The sequence below is a fragment of the Spea bombifrons genome, chromosome 2, assembly GCF_027358695.1.
Source record: "Spea bombifrons isolate aSpeBom1 chromosome 2, aSpeBom1.2.pri, whole genome shotgun sequence".
NCBI lineage: Eukaryota > Metazoa > Chordata > Amphibia > Anura > Pelobatidae > Spea > Spea bombifrons.
Genome location: NC_071088.1, coordinates 109369208 through 109396905, shown reverse-complemented (window position 1 = coordinate 109396905; position 27698 = coordinate 109369208). Strand labels below are relative to the sequence as shown.

The 27698-nt window shown below is 39.2% G+C and overlaps 1 protein-coding gene across 1 annotated transcript in view; it reads left to right on the top strand.

The window, feature by feature from the left end:
• The first annotated feature begins 3036 nt into the window (after nucleotides 1-3036).
• Nucleotides 3037-27698, top strand: part of SUCLA2 (succinate-CoA ligase ADP-forming subunit beta) — a 36717-nt gene continuing 12055 nt past the window's right edge. Inside the window, exons 1-6 of the mRNA XM_053455534.1 lie at nucleotides 3037-3175; nucleotides 9911-10088; nucleotides 13573-13672; nucleotides 14144-14306; nucleotides 19340-19468; nucleotides 20057-20195. Of these exons, the coding sequence (XP_053311509.1) occupies nucleotides 3092-3175; nucleotides 9911-10088; nucleotides 13573-13672; nucleotides 14144-14306; nucleotides 19340-19468; nucleotides 20057-20195 (793 nt within the window). The 5' untranslated portion in view covers nucleotides 3037-3091. The remainder of the gene's footprint in view (nucleotides 3176-9910; nucleotides 10089-13572; nucleotides 13673-14143; nucleotides 14307-19339; nucleotides 19469-20056; nucleotides 20196-27698) is intronic.

The following is a 27698-nucleotide window of genomic DNA, read 5'->3' as shown; positions in this document are numbered from 1 at the left end:
AGTTACCCACGGTCGGGGGAAGAGCCTTAGTGTGTGGGGAGGGGGGCTGGGATTTGAGTCTCCCCAGTACAATACAGAGCACGATTCTACTATTATTATTACACTATTATTATTATTATTATTACTACATTGTATTCTTTCTGTACAGTCAAAGCACTTTAGGACAGCAGTAGGCAATCATATATGTGTTCTCTGGACTTTTGCAACACAATGAGTAAAAAACACTTCTGTTAACCTCTAGTGGTACTTGCGTACCTCCTAAGTGTCCCTGTTTAGGGACAATGGGAGGGCAGGCACCTTCTAGCCCAGGGGGCAGGTAAAGCCAAGTAGCCCCTTGACCCCCCATAACTAACATACACATACTTTTACACACTCAAGTTAACACACGCATACACTAACATAGACACTAATACACGCTCATGCTAACACACACACCCTTAAACACACTTATGCATACATGTTTACACACACACATAGATATTCATACTTACACATACACATTCGCTCTTATGTAAATACATACGCCCTCCCTAACTCCCTCACCCTCTTAGGCTCTTCCGCCCTCACTCCCTTACTCTTTTACATTCCTGGAGTCTTCTCTCCATTGTGTTTGTGGGAGGGTGATTGATGACGTCTCGCTACCTGACACTGCTGCAGTCCTACTTCTGCCAAGTTGGACCTGCACTTTCTGAAGAATTTTGTACCAGTCCGGAAGGGCTATTGGCCCCTTTCCCATAGGCCATCCCGCATCTGTTTAGTAACCAGTAATGTGTATAGACCCATCCGAACATGGATTTATATACCGTATTTTTCGCTCTATAAGACGCACCTGCTGATAAGACGCACCTAGATTTTAGAGGAGAAAAAAAAGGAAAAAATATTTTGAGCTAAAAAATGGGCTAAAATATTTATTACAATAACTGAATAAGCTATGAACACAGTAAGACACACACAGACACAGTGAGACACACACAGACACAGTAAGATACACACACACACAGTAAGACACACACACACACAGTAAGACACACACACACACACACAGTAAGACACACACACACAAACACAGTAAGACACACACACACACAGTAAGACCTCCCTCCCTAACCCCCCTTCTCAGTATCTCCCCTCTAACTCCCTAACCCCCCCTTCTCAGGATCTCCCCTCTAACTCCCTAACCCCCCCTTCTCAGGATCTCCCCTCTAACTCCCTAACCCCCCCTTCTCAGGATCCCCCCCCCCGCCCCGGTCACTTACCTTAAACTCCTGTGTTGGAAGCGTGAGGCGTTTGTCTCGGGTGCCGGCGCTTCACTGCTGAGCGCCCAGCGTAAAGCGCCGGCACCCGAGACAAACGCTTCCAACACAGGAGTTGAAGCGCTGAGGCAGGCGGCGGCGGCGGCGGCGGCGGCGGTGGCGGCGGTGGCGGCGGCGGCGGCGGCGGCGGCGGCCGCCAGCAAAGGATTCCTGTATATCTGTCAGGCAGGGGGGCCCGAGAGTTGCCGAGCGGTTGTCTTCAGCAACCGCTCGGCACCCCTTGGGCCCCCCTGACTGGCAGAAATCCAGGACTCCTCTGCTGGCGGCCGCCGCCGCCGCCTGCCTCAGTTGCGACCCCGGATTTATCGGCGTATAACACGCAGGTAGGGTTTAAGCTCCGGATTTTAGTTAAAAAAGTGCGTGTTATACGCCGATAAATACGGTATATCGTTGCCCCCCCCCCCTGCCTGCATCTTCGCTCCATAAGACGCGGCTGATTTTTCATCCTACTTTGGGAGGAAAAAAACTGCGTCTTATGGAGCGAAAAATACGGTATATTAAAAAAAATTACGAAAATAAATTTTTCTCCTAAGAAATGCCTTGGTTACATAAAACACTGTAGATAATCACAAAGTAACATAAAAAGTCTACATAAAGCACAACGCACCTCTTACCGAACCCCTGGAACAAGAATGTCACTCTTTGGCCATTTGAAATATTTTGAGAGGAACTGCACTTGAGGAAAAGACGAGCTGATGCTTTCACAGTATTTTCGTTCAACAGCAGATGAACGCATGATCACTTGTAGTTAAGGACATAAAATTATTGATAGACAAAAGTAAAAACTGATATTACCGGGCTTCTAGTTTAGGAATCGTCTTTATAAATAATGGGGTATACTAATAAAAATGTGTATCAATGTATTTAAGTAATAAATAAAAAATATCGGCTGAAATGAAAATTGAACCCAAGAATATAAGAGTTACCGGCCGTATTTCACCCAGATACTCAGCAGAAATCCAGTGTCAGCCCACTGCAATGGTAAACAATAGAATGTCTCAGTCTTAATCTCCCAGAAGGAGCCTTTTACGAATAAAGGAGAAAGCAAAGGGGACCTTATTAGCACAATAAGGACTTCATTAGCATTGCTATAAAGAATCAGCTCAGTGTGGTGTCTGAGTTTGGAATGTGACCAAAATATCTCATGACAGACAACAATGGTGACTCCCAGATCTGAAGTTAAATGTATATTATATAACAATACATTATTGGAACAATGTGAAGCAAACCGTTAGAAGAACAACCGAAACTCCAAATATAAATAAATCCAGGCTTTACACAACTCTTTCGAGCAGATGGAGGACTTGAAAATCCCTCTGTGGACAGTACCTTCCAGAACAATAGAGTTCTTAGGTACAGAAGAGACAAACTGCCCCTTGTCTACAGGTCTGCTGCCTGTTTCAATTTTTTTAAGGTTTTACTTATACTCGAGTTTGCACACATTATAATAAAGCTGTCACCTGCCAAATGTATGGTGAGACATTTCCTATTTACTTTATGGCGCCGAGGCCCAGAGTCCATTCGCATTCCAGTAAGAAACACGTTGTATGTGTTATCACTACGCTCAACATTACAATACTACTGCTCCACACCACCCACCACAGCAGGTGGAGATAACCATAGAGTGCGCCCTTCTACCTACTTCGGGTCCTAGCGCGTCCACGCAAAGCGCAGCTCTCTTTCTCCCTCTAGTGGCCGTCTATGTGCCTCTTTGAGCCGTGTGAGAGACTGCGCCGGCGTCGTCAGTAGAACGTTGAGGTGTGTCTGACACAGACAACATGGCGGCCTCCATAATGTACAGCCGGCTGTCAGCGGGGATGAGGAGCCGGACTCCCCGAGCAGCTCTCAGTGGTGCTGCACAGGTAAATAATTTCACTAAGGAGGTAGACGGTGACGGGTGGGACACACTGCGTAAAGGTGGCGCAACAAACTACCGCTGACATGTCTAGTCCCCCCGACAGCGGAGGCCGCGGACCTCAAAAGTCACCTCCGCAGGGGAGGTGGAGGGAAATATAGAGGGCATTGCAACGTATGTGCGCGTTAGGCATTTATATACCTATATCGGGTTTGTATGTTCACAATAAACACTGTGTAACTGCGTTGCGGCTCGAGCCGCCTCGGCGCTCAACTGGTTATGTCTGCTTCTGTCAGCGTTAGTGAAGAAGGAATGCGCCCTGGCTTCAGCTGTCAGGACATGTAATCCTTAATAGCTCTTAATAACATTTGAACCGTGATTTGAAACAGTAACGGGTAACCGTTGGGGCTCTCACCTCCTCTTTCTTTTTATGTGCAAATAAAAGTACCGTAATTGTTATAACCTTGCCGATCGTCGATCCTTTGTGTGGGTATGCGGTATATCGTTAAGTAGTTGCAGTCCTAGCAGCTGCGGAGAGTACAGGTCATGCGAGGAGATGCGGTTTGGGAGGGGGAGCTCCTCAATGTTATGTTGCTGGGAAGGAGGTGGATGTCCTTGTACTGACATCTAAGGTTTGTTCTGTAGCTAACGGATCTACATGACCTTTCCTCCTCTATCTTCATTTTAGTCCCATGGTGTTGGTACAGCCTGTACACAGCCAATTGTATAGTGTGCCGAGATCATTCATAAACGCTGCAGGACTTCTATTCCAGTATATGCCATAATACCACTTTATTCGGGTGTGTGTGTTTTGATATATATATATATATTGATAAATATATACAAAGTGTGTGTGTAAGTAATTTCCACTTACAAATTAGTATACTGTCCTAAATGAAAAGTCGCATACGTTTTAAGGAAAAAAACTCCTGCTGCGTTTTTTCTGTATGTTGTAGATTTATTCTAGACTGTAAACTCGGTTGAGCATGGCCCTCGTCACCTGTTTCTGTAAATCAAATTATGTTACGTACTACTTATGTCTGGTTTACCCATTGTACAGCGCTACAGAATATGATGACGCTATATTAATAATAATAATATTCTGTCCGTATAGTACCTAGCAATGTGTGCTAAGGTTTTTGTTACTTGAAGCAGAAAAGCAGGAAAACTTTAGCAACTTTTCGCATGACCAGTGTTCACAATTGTATGTAGCCTTTCCTTGAGTTAACCCCTTCCTTACTAAGGGTGTGTTGGATTGTAAGCTCGTTTGAGCAGGGCCCTCCTGACATGTTGTCTCTGTTAGTCAATTTGTTATGTAACATACTGCTTGTTATGTCCTGTCTACCCATTGTACAGCACTACGGAATTTGATGGCGCTATATAAAACAAGAAATAATAAAACCATTTTTTCAGTACTTTTACACTTTCCTTAAGCATGATTCTCCTTTTTAATTTCTCTTCCACCCACACAAGATATATATATATATATATATATATATATATATATATATATATATATATATAATTTTTTTTATGACAGAGCTTTCTATTGATATAATTCTTTTTAGATGTATAGTCCCAAACCAGTTCGGTTAACTAAAATACTGCAAATATATTAATAACATGCATAGTTTTTTGGAAGTTACAGGGCAGAAAGTGGAACGTTCCCATACCCTTTTCCAAACTTGAGATGTATCTTATTTTCATTGCTTTTTTTTCATTAAACTTTTCAGGTTTCTTGGGAATATTTTCTACAAGAAAATACAGCAAAATGGCATGTTTATTAAGATGCTTAGTAAAGATGCATTCCATATAAGTACATAATAATCTAAAAATAACAAGGAATGGTGAAGGAAAAACGTCTTCCTGGAACAGCACCTTTAACCAGGGAGCAGTGATCTGTTTCTGTTTTAGGACATATCACTAATTCGCTGGCTTGTGATCCTTGGGCAGCTCACACAGCGTTTGTGAGGGAATCAATATATCAACTAGTGATGAAGCCATATATCGGTTGCCGATTATATATCAGCCGAAAAGGGCCAAAAACAGACGGAAATAATTGTCCGCAGGGGCCCTGCTGCTTACCCGCGTGTTACTCGTACAGTGAGCAGCGTCTCTTGTACCGTCCAGGGGAAGCAGGAACCCAGCGGAGTTACGTGAATTTATCTCACATGACCCTGCTCCATTCATGCTTCCCCTGGGTGGGATCTTGCCCAGGCAACCAGTACATGCTGTATCCTGGGCATGATAGGAGTGTGATTGCTGTTTGCAATCACACTCCTCTCATGCCAAGTCAGCCAGTACATGCTGGAATCTGGGCATGATAGGAGTATGATTGCTGTAAACAATCATATATTAATATTGTTATTGATTTATTTTTTTTGTCCAATTTTGGTGTGTTTCCCACACTTTTATTAAAAGTAAGTAACACCAAAATTGGACAGAAAAATTCAACAGTATTAATGTATACCGTATATCATTGTTAACAGCAACCACACTCCTGTCATGCCCAGGCAACTCGAACCTGAGCATGATAGGAGTGTGATTGCTGTTAACAATTATATATATATAGATATAATATATTGATATTGAATAAAATATTTCATATACATGGTGTCATTCACTCACATTGACTACTGTCAGATTCCAGCATGTACTTGGCTGTCTGGCTATTATAGGAGTTTAATTGCAGGTATCAATTATATACCGTATTTGCTCGATTATAAGACGACCCTGATTATAAGACGACCCCCCAAAATCTAAATATTAATTTAGGAAAAAAACAAAAAGCCTGAATATAAGACTACCCTATAGGAAAAAAAGTTTTACTAGTAAATATTAATTCATGTAAACAATATTTTCATATTTAATAAAAGCTATGATTGAGAAAAATATATATTTTTTTATTTCCTTTTATTTGCCAACCTGCCCCCCCAGTTATGCACATCTGCCCCCAGGGTTGCCACTCTGCCCCCAGAAATGCCTTATACCCCCTATTTGCCACTCTGCCCCATGATATGCCTTTTAATCCCCTATATGCCAGAGTGGCATATAGGGGGTTAAAAGGCATATCATGGGGCAGAGTGGCATATAGGGGGTTAAAAGGCATTTCTGGAGATATATATATAACTGCTAACAGCAATCACACCCCTATCAAGCCAAGGCAGCCAGTACATGCTGGAACCTAGGATGATAGGAGTGTGAGTACAGCCTCCCTATGCCATGCTACCACCACCACCCTTACACATCCATACTAACACACACTCATTCACAAACATTTAAATACTCATTCATTCCATTAATCACATATACACACACACGCTCAAACCCCCCAGCCCCCCACCCCCTTACCTGAACTGCTGATCTCTCACTCAAGACTTCTGCAGGGGCCCGCTGTGCGTGCAACTTCTCTGGCCCCGCCCCCAGAGGAAGGAGGGGGGAGGCAGAGTTTTGTGACACGCTGCTAGCTTCTTGTTCTCCTGCTGCTCGCGACCAAAGCCCGGTAAGTAGCATGGCCCCACCGGACATTTTGAGGTCTGATTAGTAGACGACCTCGATTATAAGACGAGGGGTATTTTTCAGAGCATTTGCTCTGAAAAAAACCTCGTCTTATAATCGAGCAAATACGGTATATATATATATATATATATATATATATATATATATATTCATACATGGTGTGATAGAAGTATGATTGCTGAATGTTAGCAATTACACTCCTATCATGCCCAGGCAGCCAGTACATGTTGGAAGCTGGGCATGATAGGAGGGTGATCCTATCCCAAAGCCATCCAGAACTTCCAATAAAGGTTCATGTTCATGAACAGAACACTCCTATCATGCCCAGACTCCAGCATGTACTGGCTGACTGGTCATGATAGAAGTGTGATTGCTAATGGCATAAGTCTGTTTTTTTTTTTTGCTTTCTAAAGGTGGTGGTGGGGGAGTCTTTTTCAGTTTTGGCCAAGTGCATCCTGAATTTTTGGTTTTGGTGCATCCCTACTACTAAGAGTTTTGTTCATGCCCTCGTTATATTATAGCTCTATTGTCTACCTCTTGCCTAGCTAGCCCCTTTACTGTCTGCCATGAATGCTGCTGCCAGGCTTATATTTCTCACCCATATTTATAGTAATACCCCCCCCCGAGTCAGTTTTTTCTTTACCCACAAATAAAGAATTTAGGTACCTGGGAGGCTTATCCCCCTATTGACATAAATATAATATTTTAGGTACACCATAAATGAAACATCGCGAGCTACTCGGCTAGTGGATTTTGTACAGTCCTTTTTGGGGGTATATTTCACACTTGGGTGATGTAATTGTCTAGCCATGACTGTGGTGTTAGGTGGTCAAAAGAAGATTACTTAACTCCTACTAAGGCCCCTTCCAAGATATATGAATTATAATTTGTCGTGCTAACCTTGGGAAACCTGTTGAACCTGAGTTGCAGGTAAATTTCCCTCAGTTAAGCTACGGCATTTAGCGTTGGACGTGTTGGTAGAAAAAAGGACCTTGGAGGGCATAATAAACAATAATGGAACTACAGTCAATCAGTGGCTGGACTGTGAGCAGTAGGGAGACTTAGAGTACTTTAAAACGGCTTTCTTGTATAGTGGGCGTGACGGTAACATTAAACTGTCCCTTTAATGCTCGAAAATCTAGATTAACATTACTATTTAAAAATGTTTTTCCCAAGCCTAACATGTTAAACTACTTTTTTTCTATTTCTTTTATCTATGTGTTATATAAGTACATATGTGTATTGTTTGATTTTGTTAACAATCTTCCTTTCCTTTACCTCTTAGCGTTTTAACTGCAAAATTGGCACATGGTATGCAAAGCGAGGCCACTATGTTTTCTACCTTTCAGTGATTGGGGAGAAATCTTTCTGTGGTGCAGTGACGTTGACCAGATCTTTTGGTAGATCAGCTTGAAAACTGACAGGGACAATTGTCTAGTCCCTACTGTCAGGTCACAGGTGCGCCTCCCCATAAATAACTGAAAGGCTCACACAAATGTATATAAATATATTTATTTTAAAATACTAAGAGGGGCACTTCAGGAAAATTGCCTTTTTAAATTATACCTTACATGTATGTAAACTGGCTTTGTTGACATTGCCAAATGAAGCCACCCCGTGTGGATGCACACTTCGCTGACTACTGCAGTTGAATTTGGCTGTAGATGGCTGTACTAGTTTATCTGTTTTTTTCTTCTTTCCCATACATGTATTATGGCGGCTGTCAAACTGGCATGTTGGGTATCTGCCTACATAGGAGCTGTACAGGTGTGCTTTCATTGAGGCCAACCTTGCTCCAAATTAGTTGATGGGAGTGAAGTTGGCTTGGAGAAGGCAGTGCTGGGGGTTGATACCAGAGAATGATGGGCAATTGCAAAGAGATTCTGCAGTAAACTTTGGGTATAATAACTTATGAAAGAGAGGCGTAAATCCAGATCATAGTTGTGTTCCAGGGCATGGAAGAGCTCTTATTCAAAGAAAAGAAAAAAAAAAAAACTTTTCACTTTTCTTAAGGCTTTACTTGTTTATAAGGATAGAAAAGGAACCTTTATAGTGCATACCAAGGCAGTCCAAATATGCGTTACCTTTCACCCTGGATGTTTCATACAGCAGCATCAGATAATTTTATACCTTTTTAATAATGCAACCCCTATCATTTAAATAAGCATAAAGCCAGCAATGTAAACTTAATGTGTTTTAATTCAGGTTCATTCTCTTTAAATGATTCTTTGTCTGACAGTGTATGATATTGTTCTATGCCGTTTCTGCTTTTTAATTGATATTTTATAGTGAGTTTCAGCAATGCGCCCCTCCTGTAAACCTCATTCAGGGATACCGCAATTTGTCTAAACTTTGCTAAATTTAAGCATTGGGGGGGGGATAGTGCACCTTTTTAAAATGACTGTTAATAGGCTTCATTATAGATTGATTTGTTGTCTTGGTTTAAAGGTTGGTTTCTTCAATATCTCTCATTGATAAGACTTGAACATGTTATTTATTATCTAACCACGTTTAAAGGGGTCAGTCAATGTAAACCATTGGGTGTTTAGCACTGTTGCTATAAATCTTTAAAAATACTCCTCTTTAGATTATATATTTAACTTTTGAAGGTCAACAGCTGAGCAGCTTTTCTGTGGAATGGGAGTTTAAGCAACAATCCACATTGTGTGTAAAGTAAACAGTTATGTCAGTTATGTGTTTTTACAGCAACTCATCAGTGATATAAGTGAAAGATTGTGTGTAACAGATACATGTGTAGGTCTTTCTAAGATAAAATACTCCTTAGCTTCAACACAGAAGACGTGTGTTGTTACTTTTACAACAACTTGGCCTTTCCTACTTAAAGGTTGGCACAACTCTCCTCCAAACTCATAGTTTAATGAACGCAATCCAGAATCTAGTACATGTGGTTCTATCCGATTAGTTGAATAAAATTCACATGATTTCACTCATTCAATTAAATATATAACAAATATAAATAAAGGGTGGTAGATAGAGTAGCCTCCCATCAGAAGAGGTGGAGGCTGATACAGTAAGGGCATTTAAACATGCATGGGATGGGCATAAAGCTACCTTGAACCTCGGACAAGACCAAGGACTGATTAAGACCTAAGTCTTACATATAGCAAATGTTCCGACTAGATGGGCCTTATGTAAAATTGTATGTTTCTGTGTTACTCCTGTGAAAATGTCAGACTAGTAACGTTTTTGTTTATTTCTTCAGGTGCTCAGTGGATTTCCAGGACTGCTCGGTGGTCATGGCTTGCAAGCTCAGCAACAGAGGAACCTTTCACTGCATGAATATCTTAGCATGGGCCTGTTGAAAGATGCAGGCATTGCCACACCAAAGGGCTTTGTTGCCAAAACCCCAGACGAAGCTTATTCAGTAGCGAAGGAAATAGGTATGGCTCCTGTTAATATTAGTTATCTCAGAAGTAATATAGCTCTCCTATGTTAAATTGTACCTTCTATGCGTTTTTCAGACTGTTTCATCACAACCCTTTTTACTACTGTTCTGTGAGAAGTGTAAACGGAATTCCTGTGTTGAATGTATTTTTTTTTTAAGATTTTGATTCCATTGCTTTTTTCTGTATATGTGAGCAGTGCGTGCAGTGAGTTTGCACTCAATTGAATTATCCTAGAATTGTCTCCTAGCTGAGGTAGTACATGGATCCATTTGCAGTTTGTAGATGTTTGACTAGTTGCATTGCTGCACATTGCTATGCTTATTGATTTCATTGTCCCTCCGTTATACTCGGAGGTCATTTCTGGCGTTGTAGTTGATAGGCCAGGGATTTTGTTAATGCCAACCAGGGTAGTATAATTACTACTGCAAAAACACAAATGTTAAATCCTAAGAATACCAGAGAACCCCCAGTCCAAAAATACATCTCAACTCAACTTTTGTAAGGGGTAGGTTACAGTCAGTCAGCTTTGTAAACCTGTTTTTTTTTTAAATTTTTTTTTATTGCGGGATAAAGATTTTTTTTCAGGATCAAAGCATCGACTATAAATGGTATTGAACATAATTCACATTTCAATGATAATTTTACATTGCCTGATTATTTATGTACTTCACTTAATGCTTCACTCATATCTTCAGTACTTTGTTGTATTCATTACTTGTCCCCTAAGCATTACACTTGATTATTTTGCACTTAGGCGTCTCTAGATGTTTTCTAAGCGTCTTGTTCTTTTGAAGTACAAGATGTTCCCTCTGGGTTTATTAATTTCACTTCCTCGTCTGGATTGGTTCAGCTGTAAGGAATCTCCCCGGCGTAAATTATTTTCTTTTTTTTTTTTCTGTGTCTGATCCAACAAAAAGCATGTTAAGTAATGTCTTTCCTTAACCACTTAAAACTTACTACAGATCATATTTTATGACCATGAAAGGCTGTAAAATCGCAATACCCATAGAATGCTGCAAGAATTTCTCAGCTCGGATACGACTGACGGGTATAAGCGCAATCAAGATGAACCTGTGGAGGACATCAACCTGTAGCATGCAAATGATAACAAAAGCAGTAATGAAAGCAATTCAACTAGCACAAGCTAGAGACCAAATTACCCATCCTTTCAAGTGCATCTGGGACATTACTTCCCCATACATATACAACCAAATAATAAAAGGCACAGGACCTGACTTTTACAGTTTTTTTTTTTCTAGCATTCACTGATTGCCTGGGCATGATAAGAGTGTGATTGCTGTTAACAATTATATATATTTGATTTTTTTTTGTCCAATTTTTTTTTCAGTTTCGGCCCGGAATTTTCATTTCAGTGGTGTTGACAATATTTGTTTGTCCACACTCAAAATGCTGCTGGTGTAATGGGTAACATGTAACAAAAAACTCATACTTTTCATTTTGTACCCCAACTCCTGCGCCTTAGTTTTTTTGACCTACAGTACTTATTCTGGAGGTGCGCGCAGCTTCTCTTTATTGTATTTAGTCTGGTCAACTCACACGCTTTTGTCCCTGACAAGTGCTCTATCTATCAAAGTGCTTGAATCTTATATCCTTTTCATAGATCCTTATTTAACCCTTTAATGGAAAAAATTACATCACTAAAATGCACCTGTAATAGATTTGATGTGTGATGTATAACTGTGTATTCTGAAGCTGCGAGTCCAGATTCTGTTTTTCTTTAACCTTTCTGTGTCTTTGCTGCAGGGGTTCTATGACTGTGTATAATTTTGTTAAAAAAACATTTGTATGTGCTGGGAAGTCTCAAGGTTGAGCAGCATGATAAATATGATTCTTCTTAAGTCTATAGAGGATCAATATAACTTTTAGCAATCTGCTTCTAGTTGTTGCTGTGGAAATCATGTAAGTGTAAAGTGTCTAAATCTATCTAGGCTGCTGGAAAAATACAGGATTAGTTTGGTGCATTGAAAGACTGCGATTACAATCGCCCTGTCTGATCTCATAATGTTTGGTTTTCTGTTATAATTTACCTCTACCCTTGTACGCACCATTAAATGTACACTGTGGTTGTGTTGTCTGGTATATTAATTTAGTAACCCATAGGCACATTGTATTTCAAGATAAGTAATTTGAATAAAGGTAGGCTAGTAAAAGCTGGATCTTGCCAGAATCCAAGCCCAGTTACTGTGCTAAATGTTACTTTTCGAGCACCAGCAGATTCCTTAGTACTATTACAGTTCGGCCGAATACAAAATTAACAGTAGCAATCACATATGTAAGGCCATCAGGTTGGGGAGATGAGAGAGAAGGTCAGTGACTGTTTGACTGAGGACAATTTGATTGTAGCAAAGGTCACATGAAAGGTTAGTGGCCCAGAGGTCTCAAACAGAACTCCGTGTGACTACTAAAAAAAGTTGAAAAATGTTTGGCTGTTAAATGTTACATTCTAGTACCCGGGGATATGGTTTTGTGTACCAGTAGACAGATATATAATCATGTCAATTAGGAGGTTGAGGGTGGATGAAACAGAAGGTGATGGACTGCTTGGTTGAGGATGATTTGTAGTGAGGGTCTTGTGGAGATGTCATGTCCTGAGGATCTTGTTTTTGAGGTGAACAAATAGTTTATTTTCAGGCTACTGGTTGTAGAACTTTAGTGTGTTTAAAGTTCTAAAAGGTAGATGAGTTTGACAGAGCAAGAGAATAAATGAAATCTAGAGACACAACTGTGAAGAAGTCATAAAGGTTGGGCAGAGTAAAGAGTGAGATTATTTGGAGAAAAACATATAGAAGGATATCATATTGGTAAGAGTTGGGAGTTTTACATTTTATTCTAGATGGTATGGGGAGCCATTGGTGTGATTGGCACCGTGGAAAAGACTAGTCTGGCTCAATCATATAATTATAATAACACTCAAACACAGCCATGTCCTAGAGGATCCATTCATAATTACTTCCCTCCTTGCACAATACTTCCTGATTCACACAATCCCCACCCAATACTGCTTCATCCTGCCGCAACATCTATAAATCCATGTAGATCCTAGAGGGTACATGCATATTTCTTTAATGGCAGGTTCCTAAAATTTCGACCCCTATGCTTCCTGATCAAGTTTCTGCAGAATCCTTATAATTATTACTGTATTTTTTAATCTCAGCCCTGCTGGATTTAGTAAGCAACCCCTAACCTGCCAGGTCCTGACATATGAATTAGGGAAATGTTTTCCTCGCTTACCATAATTTCCCTTTTCTGACTGAAGCATTAGAAGGTACTCACAACTCTTTAAACAAAATGGGCAACTCTCCCAATTTGTATGTGTTGTCGCTCTGTTAGTTTAGCCTTTTTAATGCATTGAATATTAAAGGAAACAATGTTAGTAGACAAATTGAATATATGTTGTTCTGTGTAGTAATGTTTGACTAGCGTATAAACGTTATATTGTATATATTTCTTTGCAAAGGTTCCAAGGATCTGGTGGTGAAGGCCCAAGTGTTGGCTGGTGGCAGAGGTAAAGGTACCTTTGAAGGTGGCCTCAAAGGAGGAGTGAAGATTGTCTATTCGTAAGTCTTCATTATTTGGCTCTTAAGAAATAAAATTGCATGTTGACATTGGTTAAAGAGACACGCATAGCTGCACATGCTCTTTCAGTTTTTCATGGGTTTCCTTTCGTAAATGCATGAGTGGATTTTGCAGAATCCCACAATATATGCATTTTCCTCATCCCCTGGCCACAGCTCCTTTCTGAGCAGGAGATGTTCCGAAAACACCTCGCCGCAAGTGCTATACTTGTCACCAGTCAGTTCCAGCACTTTCTCAATGATATCAATGGTAGTCCTTTCCTGCCACTTACTGGCCAATTGAGGAGGAGGTCAAGTGTGTCAGAAGGGTCACAAAGTACTTTAACATGCATTGCCAGGAAATGCTAGTTTATTATTATTTTTTTTTTAAATGTTCATATAATAAAAAATGCAATATTCAGTGCTGCAATTCTTTTCTTTGATCCATACACTCTGCACAATTTTTTGTTTTAGTCCAGAAGAAGCCAAAGACATTTCCTCACAAATGATTGGGAAGAAATTGTTTACAAAGCAGACAGGAGAAAAGGGCAGAATATGCAACCATGTATTTATCTGTGAGCGCAGATATCCCAGGAGGGAATATTACTTCGCAATTGCCATGGAAAGGTCATTTCAAGTGAGTGAGTGCATGTTAGAAGACATGTCTAGAAGTTACTTTCTTTTGTTCCTTAATCATGTGCTGTGCCACCTGCTTAAGTCAACATGTGTATGAGACTTTATATATAATATATTGAATGGTATTGATTATAAAAATGTGCATTGTGTTGGAGGTGCTGTTCTGTTGTATTTGTTTCTCTTAACCTATTTAAAAGCTTACGATGTGCTACCACATCGCAAGGAATGTATCCCCAATGATCTTTTTTCTGCCAGTGGGGACTTTTTGCTGCTAGTGCAAAAGCGATCAGGCGGCTTGTGACAGCTTGGAGTCTCCCCTGTCTGCAAGAGCCAGCATCATCTTTCTGTGCTGGCAGATGAGGTGTTTGACTCTGTAGAGCCCAGCTTGCCGATGACTGATCGGCTGCTGTGGTGGTTAAAATGTGCCCTCCCCAAAGGGGAAAGGTGGAATCATGAATGAACAATCATATGGTAAACATTCTGTAATCGAAAGGATGTGGAAAACCAGGGTATGTGTGTCAAAGGAGTTGATGCCAACAAAACTTAATTTGTATAATTTGTAGAATGCATACAATTACATTGACAAGTTAAGCAGCACTAACATAAATCCCCCAACAGCCCAGACGCTCATCCTTGCAAAGGGTAAGGTATATCATCTTAAAGAGGAAATTTAATGTTTCTGACCCCATCGCTATAGTGAAATGCATATTAAAGTAAATGCAGCGACTTACCTCCTATTCTTGCTGCTGATTGGTTGCTTGAAGCTGGAGCTGACTGAAGGCGAGTATGCGTTCTGCCGAACATACCTCCTGCACAGCATTTAGCTTGGTGGGGAAAAAGGGTCAAAAGCTTATTGGGGGATTCCTCTGACTACCCTAAAATGGACTACACAATATTTAAAGGGACCACTCAGCTGTCGTATACATTAAAGTGCACATAACAAGTGTTTTTCTGTTTGAACACACATCGCCTAAAACAAATGAACATGAGCAGCAAATGGAAATATGACCACCTGTGGCAATGTATGTCGCGTTCTTGGCTTGTCACAGATATCCTGTGTTTTAAGAGTTTAAATGTGTATAAATGCCTGCTGTGGCAGAAATGTTTTTATACGTGTGCTAAGCACACCTTCTCCACTAGATGGCAGAGTTTGCCCAAAAGAGTTTGTATTTGTGGGAAAAGCCAACAGATGGCCGGTTTGCACTTCTTTTTGAGACTGTAAGATGTATCTGATTTGGCAAGCGTTTATAAAAACCCCAGCTATTTTGTTGTATTTGTATTGTAAGGGATTTTTGTCTTATAAAATAAAATCTTGTATAATATAACAATGAACATGCTCTTTTTTGCATCAAGTTGCAGAACAAAGTACTGTACTTTGTATAATATAAACCCGTACTTACACCCTCCCTAGTTTAGGATATATCATATTTGATATGTTTTTTACTTAATTGTAACCTAAATTTTATTGTGTACGTATACACTTGTGGCTGCTGTGAGGCGTAGGCTTCCATCCAATCAAATACAGAGGATAATAGAGAAAAAAGACAAACACTTCTGGTAGAATCAGGTCTATGTTTTTTTTTTTTTTTTTTTTTTTTTTTGTGACCCGCTAATCTAATTGATTTGATTAATTGCTACAGGGCCCTATTTGCCTAACGTATCAGTTCTGTCTTGTATGTGCTGTAAGAAGTGCCTCTTAAATTGCTTGCATTAAATAAATGAAATATAATAATGAGGATGAATGAATGAAATAATTAAATATTGTCACATTATTTTAGTATGTTGCTTTTCAACATTACCACAAGGTGGCAGCTAAATACTGTTGATGTAAGTGGCATCGTTTTTCGTAGGTTAAGGTAAGATCTGCCTTGTCAGTATCAAGAACACCTACATTTCAAGTTGAATGTGTTCAGCTGACAGCATCTTTATACTCTGCATGACCTAACTTGCCTTTTGCTGCGTTTCTGGCAACATTTATTTTCCATTTGAATCCTCACGGTATACATGGATCACTCCTTTCACTTGCAATTTACGATAAAAATACAATGGATATAAAAGTACTGCTGTGACACAATCTGGAGAAACTAAGGCATTTTCTAAATGTTGTATTTCGTTTCTAGATTTATGTCGGTTGGTAGCAATTAAAATCATTATGGCTTAGGTTTCCCAAACATTACGTTTGTTAGTGTATTCCAGATACTAATATGTGTTTTATTATAGTCCACAATGAGAATATACTTCTCAATTACATTTATCTTACATAATAATTAATAAGGACTCTTGATGTTTAGGATTACAAAGTAAAAAAAAAATACAAAACGTAATATGATAGTATATTTAGTCTGCTGCATGGAGAATGGTTTTGTTCTACAACATTACCATTCTGTATGTTTCATTTAATGCCTGTTGTATTACAGAAAGCTTACAGTGCTGTAAAAAAAAAAAAAAATGTTTTCCCCTGTTGGATTCCTTCTATTTTTTGCATATTTGTCACATTTAAATATTTCAGATTATCCAGCTAATTTTAATATTAGACAAAGATAACCAGAGTTTATTATGTTTTTAAATGAGGATTATAGAAGGAAAATAGCTAACCAACCCTACCTGGCCCTATGTGAACAAGTAATTGCCACCTTAGTTACTAAATCAACCAATCAACCAAATTGAATTCATAAATGGGTTCAATTTCACTATTTCACGCCAAGACATGATTACTGCCGGGCTCTAAACTTCAGTTAAATAGAATCGGTCTTGCAAAGTGAAATAGGCAAAAAAGGACTCAAAAAGCAGTACATGGAGCTGCAAGAAATTTAAGAACAGGTGAGCGTCATTGACATGTATCACTCCTAAAAATAGTTTCAAAGCCATTTCTAAAGCTCTGGGACTCCATCAAACCTTGTTTTGGAGAAAATAACTACAAATGGAGTAAACTAGGAACATCTTGCGTAAAGCGAACAATGTATTTCACAATAAGAACAGTCAAACACTGTGGTGGTTATGTGATGGTTCATGACCTAAAGCTCAATGATCAGAAACACACAAGCAAGTCCACCTCTGAATTTCTCAAAAGAAACAAAATGAAGGTGTTGGAGGGACCAAGTCCTGACTTGAATCTAACTGTGGCAAGACCTTAAAAAGGCAGTTCACGTTCAAAAACCCTCCAATGTGGCTGAATTAAAACAATTCTTCCAAGAGGAATGGGCCAAAATCCCACCAAGATGTAAAATTGCAAACATTTGATTGCAGTTGCTGCCAATCCATGGCACAATCAGTTATTCCATAAACGATTACTTTTTCCCATTGGTGGTTGGTTTTGAACAACTCTTTACTTTCAGTAAATGAAACGATCATTTAAATAGCTGCATTTTGTGTTTACTCACATTATCTTCATCAGGAAGGGGGCAAATACCTTCTCGCAACACTTTGTGTGTATATAATTAGAATAAAACGTATGTATGTTTTACATATGATTGGCACTGAAGTGACATGGATTAGATCCAAGCGTTATATTTTACTGCACATAATTGCACATTTCTCCCAGTTTAGACATGCTTAAATGGGAACACCCACCAACTATTATCAGATTAAAAATACGATTTCAAAATGCATATTAGCCATGTGTGTATGTTCTAGCTTTGTTACCCTACCCCAATCTACTAGCCAAACTTCATGATGCCGTATAATACTGCATGTGGTTAGCAATGCCATGTCATAAAATTTTATGTAGAAATGGACTTCATTTGCATTGCCATAAAGAAACAACTCCGTGTGGTATTTGAGCACTGAAGGTCATTCAAACTATCACATGACTTAATGGTAACCTCGAAGTTTATTGAAACAAAAGGAGATAGCATATAGACTACGTATGACATATGGTATGACAGCGAGGTATTATGAGCCTATGAGTGAACGGGGATAGTCACTTCCTTCTTTGATACCATAAAGCAGTATTTGAGGGTATAAGTGAAAATAAATTTTGTATAACTTTTTAATATACCGTATTGGCTCGGATATAGGCCGCCCCCGTATATAGGCCGCACCCTAAAAGTTTGGTGCTTTTTTAAAGAAAAAGTTTTTTTTCTTTAAAAAAGCACAAAAAAAAACATGCTGCCACTGTCCTCCCTCCCCGCGATACGCTGCCGCTGTCCTCCCTCCCCGCGATACGCTGCCGCTGTCCTCCCTCCCCGCGATCCGCTGCGCTCCCTCCCCGAGATCCGCTGCCCTCCCTCCCCGAGATCCGCTGCCCTCCCTCCCCGCGATACGCTGCCGCTGTCCTCCCTCCCCGCGATACGCTGCCGCTGTCCTCCTCTGCCCCCCCTCCTCGACTTACCGGAGCAGACTCCCGGGTGTCTTCAGGGCCGGCGAGGGACATCTACGCAATACGCGTATGCAACTTCCGGTACCGTTACCGGAAGTTGCATTTGCGTATTGCGTAAATGTCTCCCGCCGGCCCCGCAAGACACCCGGGAGTCGGCTCCGGTAAGTCGGGGGTGGGCAGAGGTAAAACGCTTAGATAACCTCCCGTGCCGGCACCCCCCCCCCGTGGGAAGTGCTGGCAGGGGAGGCTGTCTGAGCGTATCGGGGAGAAGGATGCAGGTCCCCTGCACCGCTGCGGGGGATCTGTATCCTAACCCCGCTGCCTGCCCGGCGCCCGGGACTGCATGTCCCGGGCGTCGGGCGCTAGACCCCGAATATAGGCCGCACCCCCACTTTAAAAACTTAAAGTGGGGGAAAAAAGTGCGGCCTATATTCGAGCCAATACGGTAATTCTTTTACATACGTGTAAAATTCCAACTTATTTCACAAGTTTGAACATGTTTGTGTTACATGAAAAATTAAAACAGAGGTTTGTAGCATTTCTTACTATGCAGTTTGTTTGCGTTAATCGTTTACTCTTTGTCAAAGACAGCAGTCCTGTTACAACATTCATCTAATTCTCACTGTTTGCACGTGGGTATTGCCTGGCATTAATGTAGCTGAGACGTGTACCATGCTACCAATTAAATATCAAGCTGACTATTTTGTTTTCCTCAGGGTCCTGTGCTAATTGGAAGTTCCCAGGGAGGTGTGAATATTGAAGATGTAGCTGCCGAGAATCCTGACGCTATTGTAAAAGAACCTATTGATATTGTTGAAGGTATCAAAAAAGAACAAGCTGTCAGGGTATGTGAGTGTTTGTAAGATATTATTTCTTTTTTCTTTTTTTTTTTTTTTTTAAAGGCATTCTATATAGTGCAGCACCATAATCGAACTAATGTTACACAAATACTCTCGACTTTTGAGTGTGTATAATTATTACAGGTACTGATTTAAGAACTGATCTATACATGTTTCATGTAAACCCAAACTTGCTATTGCCTTACAAGCTAAATTTTACTACATTTATGGTTTAGTTTGTCAGTGTCAAATTCAGTTTTGTCTTCATTTAATAGTAGATAAAATCATTTTGTAACATTCTGATTCAATTAAGAATACATAAGAAAGTTGCAATCAGCAGGCTGGTAGAAGCTGATGGAATTAAGCGTAAGACTGCTCTTATAACTAATGGGTTCCTTGTATTTCCTAATCTTTGCCGTGAACCAGAATGAATGTAGTGTAATAGTGAACATACAGCTTCATCAACCAATCCATGCTGATAAATGATAGACATATGGTAGATAACAGTACTGGTGTGGATACATTTCTTGCAATGCGACTTGTTATTTTCTGTAATTACATGACTTTTAATAAATGTTTTATTTTCATTTTTAGCTTGCGGAGAAAATGGGCTTCCCTCCAAATATTGTAGATGAAGCAGCACAGTGTATGATCAACCTGTATAACTTATTTATCAAATATGATGCATCAATGGTAGAAATAAACCCAATGGTCGAGGATGCCTCAGGAGTTGGTAACTATCACTATATTACTACTATTTTACTAATACATTTTTAAATTGGCATAATTTCTAATTATTTGCAAACAATATAGAATTTAACATGAGATAAATACAGGAAAATATCAGTGACAGTATTGCAATATTAGTGCATGGTCTGATCTAGAAACATGGAATTTGATGGCAGATAAGAACCATTTGACCCACCTAGTCTTACCATTTTTCCTGATGTAAAGACTCAAAGCTTAATCAGTCCTTGGGCTTGTCGTATGTTTATCCCATTCATTTCTTTGACATGAAAACCCACCCCAGGACGGTCTCTCCTGAGATCTCTGAGCTTCCCTTGTAGGTTGAATACAGGCTCTGCGTTCAACCATGCAAGTCAGTGGAGCCCAGCTTACTAATCACAATTTGATTAGTTTAAATAAATAAAAAAGGAAAAAAAAAATAGTTAAAAATAAATAAAAATAGTTAAATGTAAAAATAATTCCCCATTGAAGTCACTATCAGGGGAAATATCCATTTAAAGAATTAGCGCTATATCTCCACAAAAATCATGGCATGAAATGAGTTAATTTTCAGAAATGTATGATTTTGATGGGGTACATTGAATTGGCCAGGTTCAAAGATGTCCCAAATAGGACATTGGCATAGACTGATCCCCAAAAAATGTGCACCCTCCAAATGTGGCCTTTTACCCCCAACAAACCTATGCCTGGGTGATATCACTGTGCTCAGAAGATGTTGCTGAACATATTGGGTTATTGTTTGACAGTTGCTTATAACAGATGCTGTAAATTCATACCTGAATTAGAATGTGTGTAAAAAAAAAAAAACCCCAAAAAACACAGACCAATAGAGACTCTCGTACGGACCTCTTACTCCTGGAGTGTTGGTCTCCCCAGGCGGAGTTTCGCCGTCAGGAGGCTCATCTGCCAGGCAGTGTGCGTGTGTTACTGTTTGTTAGTGTATGGCAAGACTCGATTGGGTAATCTAGAAAATAGAAAAAAAAAAAAGCTGGTTAGGAGATCCAAACCAAGTTTGTCTACCGCTGAGAATTAAATTGTGATTCTAGTACCCTTCTAAATCTAGACTGAATGCCACTGGTATATAATATAGTAGTTCAAAATTCAGGAAAGATGACTGCTTATGAAAAACACTGTAAAGAAAATTATTTTGGTGAAAACATTGGGTTTTGACAGCAAATACTTCTGGTTTTTAAGCAAAATATAAATTAACAGTGAGAGAGATGACTGCTTTCACAATTTCTATTGAGCTGTCAGTCTGAAGCATAGTTTGTTTTTATCGTGTTACAGAATCACTGTGATAAAAAACAGTTGTTAAATAAGACTGTTAGGCTGTTGGTTGGCCTAATTCTTGTTTTTTAATTCCTGTAGTAAATTTTATTGTCGTTTTAAACAGATCAGCAAGTTTAGCTAGAGCCAGAAGTTGAATGTTCCAGCATTCAGCTTAGCAGATGTCCTGCTTTTAAATTAAAGGTCTTTAAATGTCTCCAAGGTAAATTACACAGATTATGACGAATCCTAGCAATATCACATATAGCAAATGTCATCTGCCTTCCAAGTGAAGCCTCACAATTAAACACTTTGCCCTTCCATGTGGTTGTTTAATGCACATGTACTTATTAGCACAATTACTTTTTCCTAAGCAAACTATACTTTTTTTTCTTCTTCAAAGATTTTTTTTATTGATTTTGCAGAAATAATATCAGAAGCATTCTTCATTAAAGGATTACAGATATTGTGAGTAAGGGGAAAAGGAACAGCGGTAGTCTTTTGTCCACAGTTTTATAGACACGCATGTGTATAATATATATATATATATATATATATATATATATATATATATATATATATATATATTTGGACTTCCAATGAGAGGGTATCAAGAGTTTGTAAGCGTTAAGTGCTAAGTACCAGACTTCTTATAGTGCAAGACTGGACTATCGGTATGGTGCAAGAGGTAATTTACCGGGTCTAATGGTGGTGGGTGGTCTGAGAGTTTAATAAAGGTATCTCTGATTTGAGTCAGCTGTTCGCCCAAGGCCTAAATACAAATTGTAGGGGAGCAATGTATGCAGGTGAGATTCGCATTTGGTAAATGGTGGAAATACCTCTGGCCAGAACTGTGTCTTCGTAAGAGCAGAACTGCTGGTGTTAAAAAAGGAACAAGAGTGTTGTGAGTGGAGCTAGGTAACAACAGTGCAAGGCAGTGGATGCCACTTTTTCATGGAAATAGCCCGGAAGGGAGAGCCAAATGATGTGTCACAATGAGGAATCAAGGCTGGAAACAATGGATTGTAGAGTACCATACCTGTTGGAGATTAAGTTGTTATAAATTAAATTTGGTGCCATATCTCTGCTAGATATTAATGATGGCTGAAATGAAGGCATGTGCTGTAACTAGTGGTCCTCCATCTGAATCCACTGCCCTTACTAGGAGGCGTTGATCCTTGAGCATGACTCTCATTTGGGAGTTACATACAAACCTCACTGTCACCAGCCTTAGTGACTTAAAAAAGATTTGGGCAGATCAGATGGGATGGTTTGAAAGAGTTACAGCAACATGGGTAAGACGTTCATTTTTATGGTGTTTATACGGCCCTGCCAATTGAGGAACGTCCACCCCCATTTCTGTAAGTTGGTTTGGTATAGAGGTATAAGGTCCTTTTGTGAGCAAGATTAGCAGGTACCATAGCATCTCTTCACACTTCTTAAATGGGGTCTGCGTGAGGTTCAGTACCATAATATCAGAATTCAGCCATTTGATTTTTAACTTTGAAATCTACACGTAAATTTTGAACTCCATCAATATCGGTGGAAACAAGATTCTGGGTTGGGCCACAAAGAATAATTAACAATTATTAACAGTTGCCATCTTATGTTGGCGACTGCAGCTAATGGACGTCCAGATTCTGTCGGATCGTTTCTGGAAAAAGACTCAAGTCAATGAGCTGAAAGGAAGGTGTCCACATACATTTCGTCATATGGTATATTATTGAGAGCTTTTACACAATGATTGCACAGATGTCGCTGGACATTTCTGCACAACATGCCAAAACAATGCACAGGGTCTGACAGGTGTGCTACATCTACTTGCGTAGTCTGACAGCGGAGTTTCAATGCAGTGTCCATTGTGGGATAATGGGAAATTAACTATTATTGGCATGATATGCCAGGGCTATGCGATTGCCAGAGGCAGCTGCTGTCATTTATATGTAACATATAACTTAATGATGTTTTTTTACATGAAAGTTAGGAAAGAGACATTGTTTTGGTAGCTTTTCAAGCTTTGGTCATATTTCACTAAAGAAAAAATAATCTATTACTATTAAGGTAATGTATTTATCAAACTAAGCTCAATTTATAGGTAAGTAGTTTTTTTTTTTTTTTTTTTTTTTTTTTTTTATATATATAAATGAACTTCATCACTGTGAAGGTAACAAATCCCTACTTATACAACACTTATTTGGCTTCAGGGCTTTTTTTAAATGAGCTAATTTCATGTGCCATGTTCAGCATTGCTCTCAGAGATGCAATTATCCTCTATAACCTATAATGAAGGTTTTTTGAACTTTTTGAAAAATTGAGTCAAATCATTTTCTTTGGTAACAAACAATGAATAACACCAATAACCTTTTTATGTAACTACTTAAGCATCATTTATGCGACATGTGGGTCATGGGCTTTTTTCATATTCCCTTTCATAGATTGTATCCCGTACTCTGTCTGTCGGATTTAGCACTAGTGCTTTGTCATTGTCTAGAAAATAAAAGATGGCAACATACTAAATATATTTATCTTCCTGACACTACTCTTTCCAGTTCTTTTAAGCGATTTCAATTCTCATCTGAATTCATATAAACCTTCTAACCAAGTACTTTAATGATTTAAGATGTCTTGCCATTGGCCATGGCAGTGAAGTACACAGGGATTGACACTTGACATACAAAGTATACCAACAACAGTGTGGACTATAGTTAGTATGAAATAGTAAATCATTTAAAAGGACAGTCTAGTATTCATATTTACACCATTCGAAATAATACCGTAATAAAAAAACCTTTAGTAGAAACTGCAGCTCCCCCACTTGTGCTTGGCGCCAGTTTTGGTTGCTTTGCTGTTTCAGTGGCTCTGTTGCACATGCTTCAAGAATTCCTCCGATTCATCCTCTCCAGCAGTGCAAGATAAATGGTTCAAATAAAGAAAACTGAAGAATGTTGTGCCAGAAAACAAACCCTTTCGTGTTAATAGATGTATTTTGAAATAACAGCTTGCTTTAACAGCAGCCGTGGAAATATCTAAGGCTGTAATACTAAACAAAAGGCACTGTACATTGTTTACCTGTATGAAAACAACCCCCCCCATATTTTTAGTAGAAGCTGCAGCTCCTTTCATTTGTGTTTGGCACCAGTTCTGTTTGATTTAGACGGAAAATCGCTAATTGGAAAGCACTCCTGTTCTGATCTATGCGAGCGCTATGCGGATGTGCTAACCTCCTCTTCATTATTTGCCATATAGTACATTTTAACCCCTTAATGACAAAGCCCGTACATGTACGGGCTCAAGGTGCATTGGTTTTAATGGGTTTAGGGACCGCCCATTGTCCTTAAGGGGTTCATCTTGTTTTTATAAGGAAGAGGTGAATGTTTCTAACTGAGATGTTTATTTTATGACTTAGCAACTTAAATATTAAGAATGGCTGAACAATATACAAGCGCTCATCCATGTGCATGTTACAGCATTAACTTTGTTTGTGCATATTTGTCAGTAAAAAGTATCCTGTTTATCTTGTGTTGCAGATGGACTTCTTATCTGTCCTTTTTAGCTACTGCATTATATTCACTTTTATCACTTAATGGAAAATAGCTATTTCTTCTTAACATACATTATGTTTTATAAGGCATTCCTGCCTGGATTAGGACGGTTGTCGATACAAGAGGGGTGTTTATCATCTTCCTTCTCCCATCCCCGCTGTGTTGCCTTTAGATTTACCTTCTAGCTTAGCTGTTTCAGTGGCTCTGTTGCACATGCTTCAAGAATTCCTCTGACTCATCCTCTGCAGCAGCGCAAGATAAATGGTTCAAACCAAGATAATTGAAAAATTTCATGCCAGAAAACAAACCTTTTGTAGGGTAAATAGATGTATTTTGAAATAACAGCTTACTAAAACTGCAGCCATGAAAAATGTGTAAGCCTGTAATACTAAATAAAAGGCACTGTTATATTTCACTATAAAGAGAGAGTCATTTTACTGTGAAAGTTATATTCACTCATAGCTTAGAGATGCCATTGTTTTTGGTTCCTTTTGTTTGAGCTTTTTTACAGTGTTATGTGGTTATTTAATTATTTAAACGGACAAAACAAATGCTGTTTCTTAATGGTGAGATTGAAACTCGTGGGCTTGCACAAATGTTGGAAAAATCCTTACTCCTTGCTTGCATCTCTAAATGTAAGAGTGAAGAGCAGGAGGGACATGATGATAAAGGTTTCAGGATCCATGTGGTGGGTTCAAAGCCTAACTTTGATTTGATAGGAGCTTGCTGTCATACCCCAAAAAAAATTAAATGCTCAACCAAGCGTTAACGGGTATACATATTTTTCGGGTCTTTTTAAGGAAAAATTACTGAATATATTTGATGTTACATAGTTACATAGTACATAAGGCTTAAAAAAGACCTAAGTCCATCAGGTTCAACCCTTCCACCTAACCTTCCTACTCTTGATCGAAAAGAAGGCAAAAACCCTAATTAAGCTACTTCAAATTCTGCCATCATGAGGAAAAATTCCTTCTTGACTCCAAAAGGCAATCGGATTTCTCCTTGGATCAAGAAGCACTAAAATATTCTATTCTATAGCCCTGTATGTCATGCCTTTCTAAAAAAAATATCCAGACCCATTTTGAAGGCATCTAATGTATTTGATTACACCACCTCCCTTGGCAGTGAATTCCATACCTTTATTGTCCTTACTGTAAAGAATCCCTTCCATTGTTGTCTATGAAATCTCCGCTCTTCCTGTCTCAGAGGGTGACCTTTTGTTCTTTGTACATTTCTGTTAATGAACAGGTCACTGAAGAGCTCTTTATATTGGCCCTGCATTTATTTATATAATGTTATCATATCCCCTCTTAGACGCTGTTTTTCCAGTGTATATAATTTTAACTTTTTTAGTCTCTCTTCATAACTAGTATCTTCCAATCCCCTTATTAATTTGTAGCCCTCCTTTGCACTTTTTCTAGTTCCATAATGTCCTTTTTAAGGACAGAAGCTCAAAATTGTACCGCATACTCAAGGTGAGGTCTTACTATTGACCTGTAAAGAGGCAAGATAATATCCTCCTCCCGTGAATCAATACCTTGTTTTATGCATGCTAAAACCTTATTGGCCCTTGCAGCAGCTTGCTGGCATTATGCACTGTTGCCAAGTCTGTCTACCATTATTCCTAAATCTTTCTCATTGGTAGTTTTCTCCAAGGATATTCCATTCATAGTATAGGTTACATTTTTATTATTTTTGCCATAATGCATAACTTTACATTTATCGATGTTAAACTTTATCTGCCACTTGCATGCCCAGTCCCCCAACTCTGTCTAAATCCTCCCGCAATGAAGAAACATCAAGATTTGTCTGAATTACCCTGCCTCATTTTGTGTCATCAGCAAAAACTGTGACATGGCTCTCAATGCAGGTTAGGAGATCATTTATAAATAAACTAAAAAGAAGAGGACCCAGGATAGACCCCTGAGGCACTCCATTTAATACCTGCGTACAGTCTGAGAAACATCCATTCACAACAACTCTCTGCATTCTATCTTTTAGCCAATTTCCGATCCAAATACAGACATTTGCCCGTAGAGTAACCTTTTATGTGGAACCGTATCGACTGCCTTAGCAAAGTCCAGATAAATCACTTCTACAGCTACATCCATATCTTTATTTTTACTAACTTCTTCATAGAATGCTAGTATGTTGGTTTGACAAGACCGGTCTTTCACAAATCCATGTTGACTTCTACTAATTGGATTCTGGATCAAGATATTTTCTTGAATGTATTGTATACCTTTAGCAACCCTTCAAATAATTTCCCCACTACCGATGTTAAGCTTACTGGCCTGTAATTGCCCGGTTGAGATTTTGATCCCTTTTTAAATATGGCCACAAAATCTGCCTTGCGCCAATCTAATTGAACAATGCCTGAACTGAAAGAATCCCTTAAAGATCAATAATAATGGTTGGGCCAAAATTAGGCTTAGCTCCTTAAGTATCCTTGGGTGTATACCATTCAGTCCAGGGGCCCTGTCTACCATAACAGTATTTAATCGCCTGAGCACTTTTTCTTGCGTCAGCCAATCCCATGTTTGCTGTAATGGTTCCTTAAAATAAGCCAGCAGGGGCTCCATCATTGGCTCTTCCTTGGTATAAACAGAAGAAAAAAAAAAAGTATTTAAGATGTCGGCTTTCTCTCTGTCCTCACTAACCAAGTTTCCGGTTTAGAT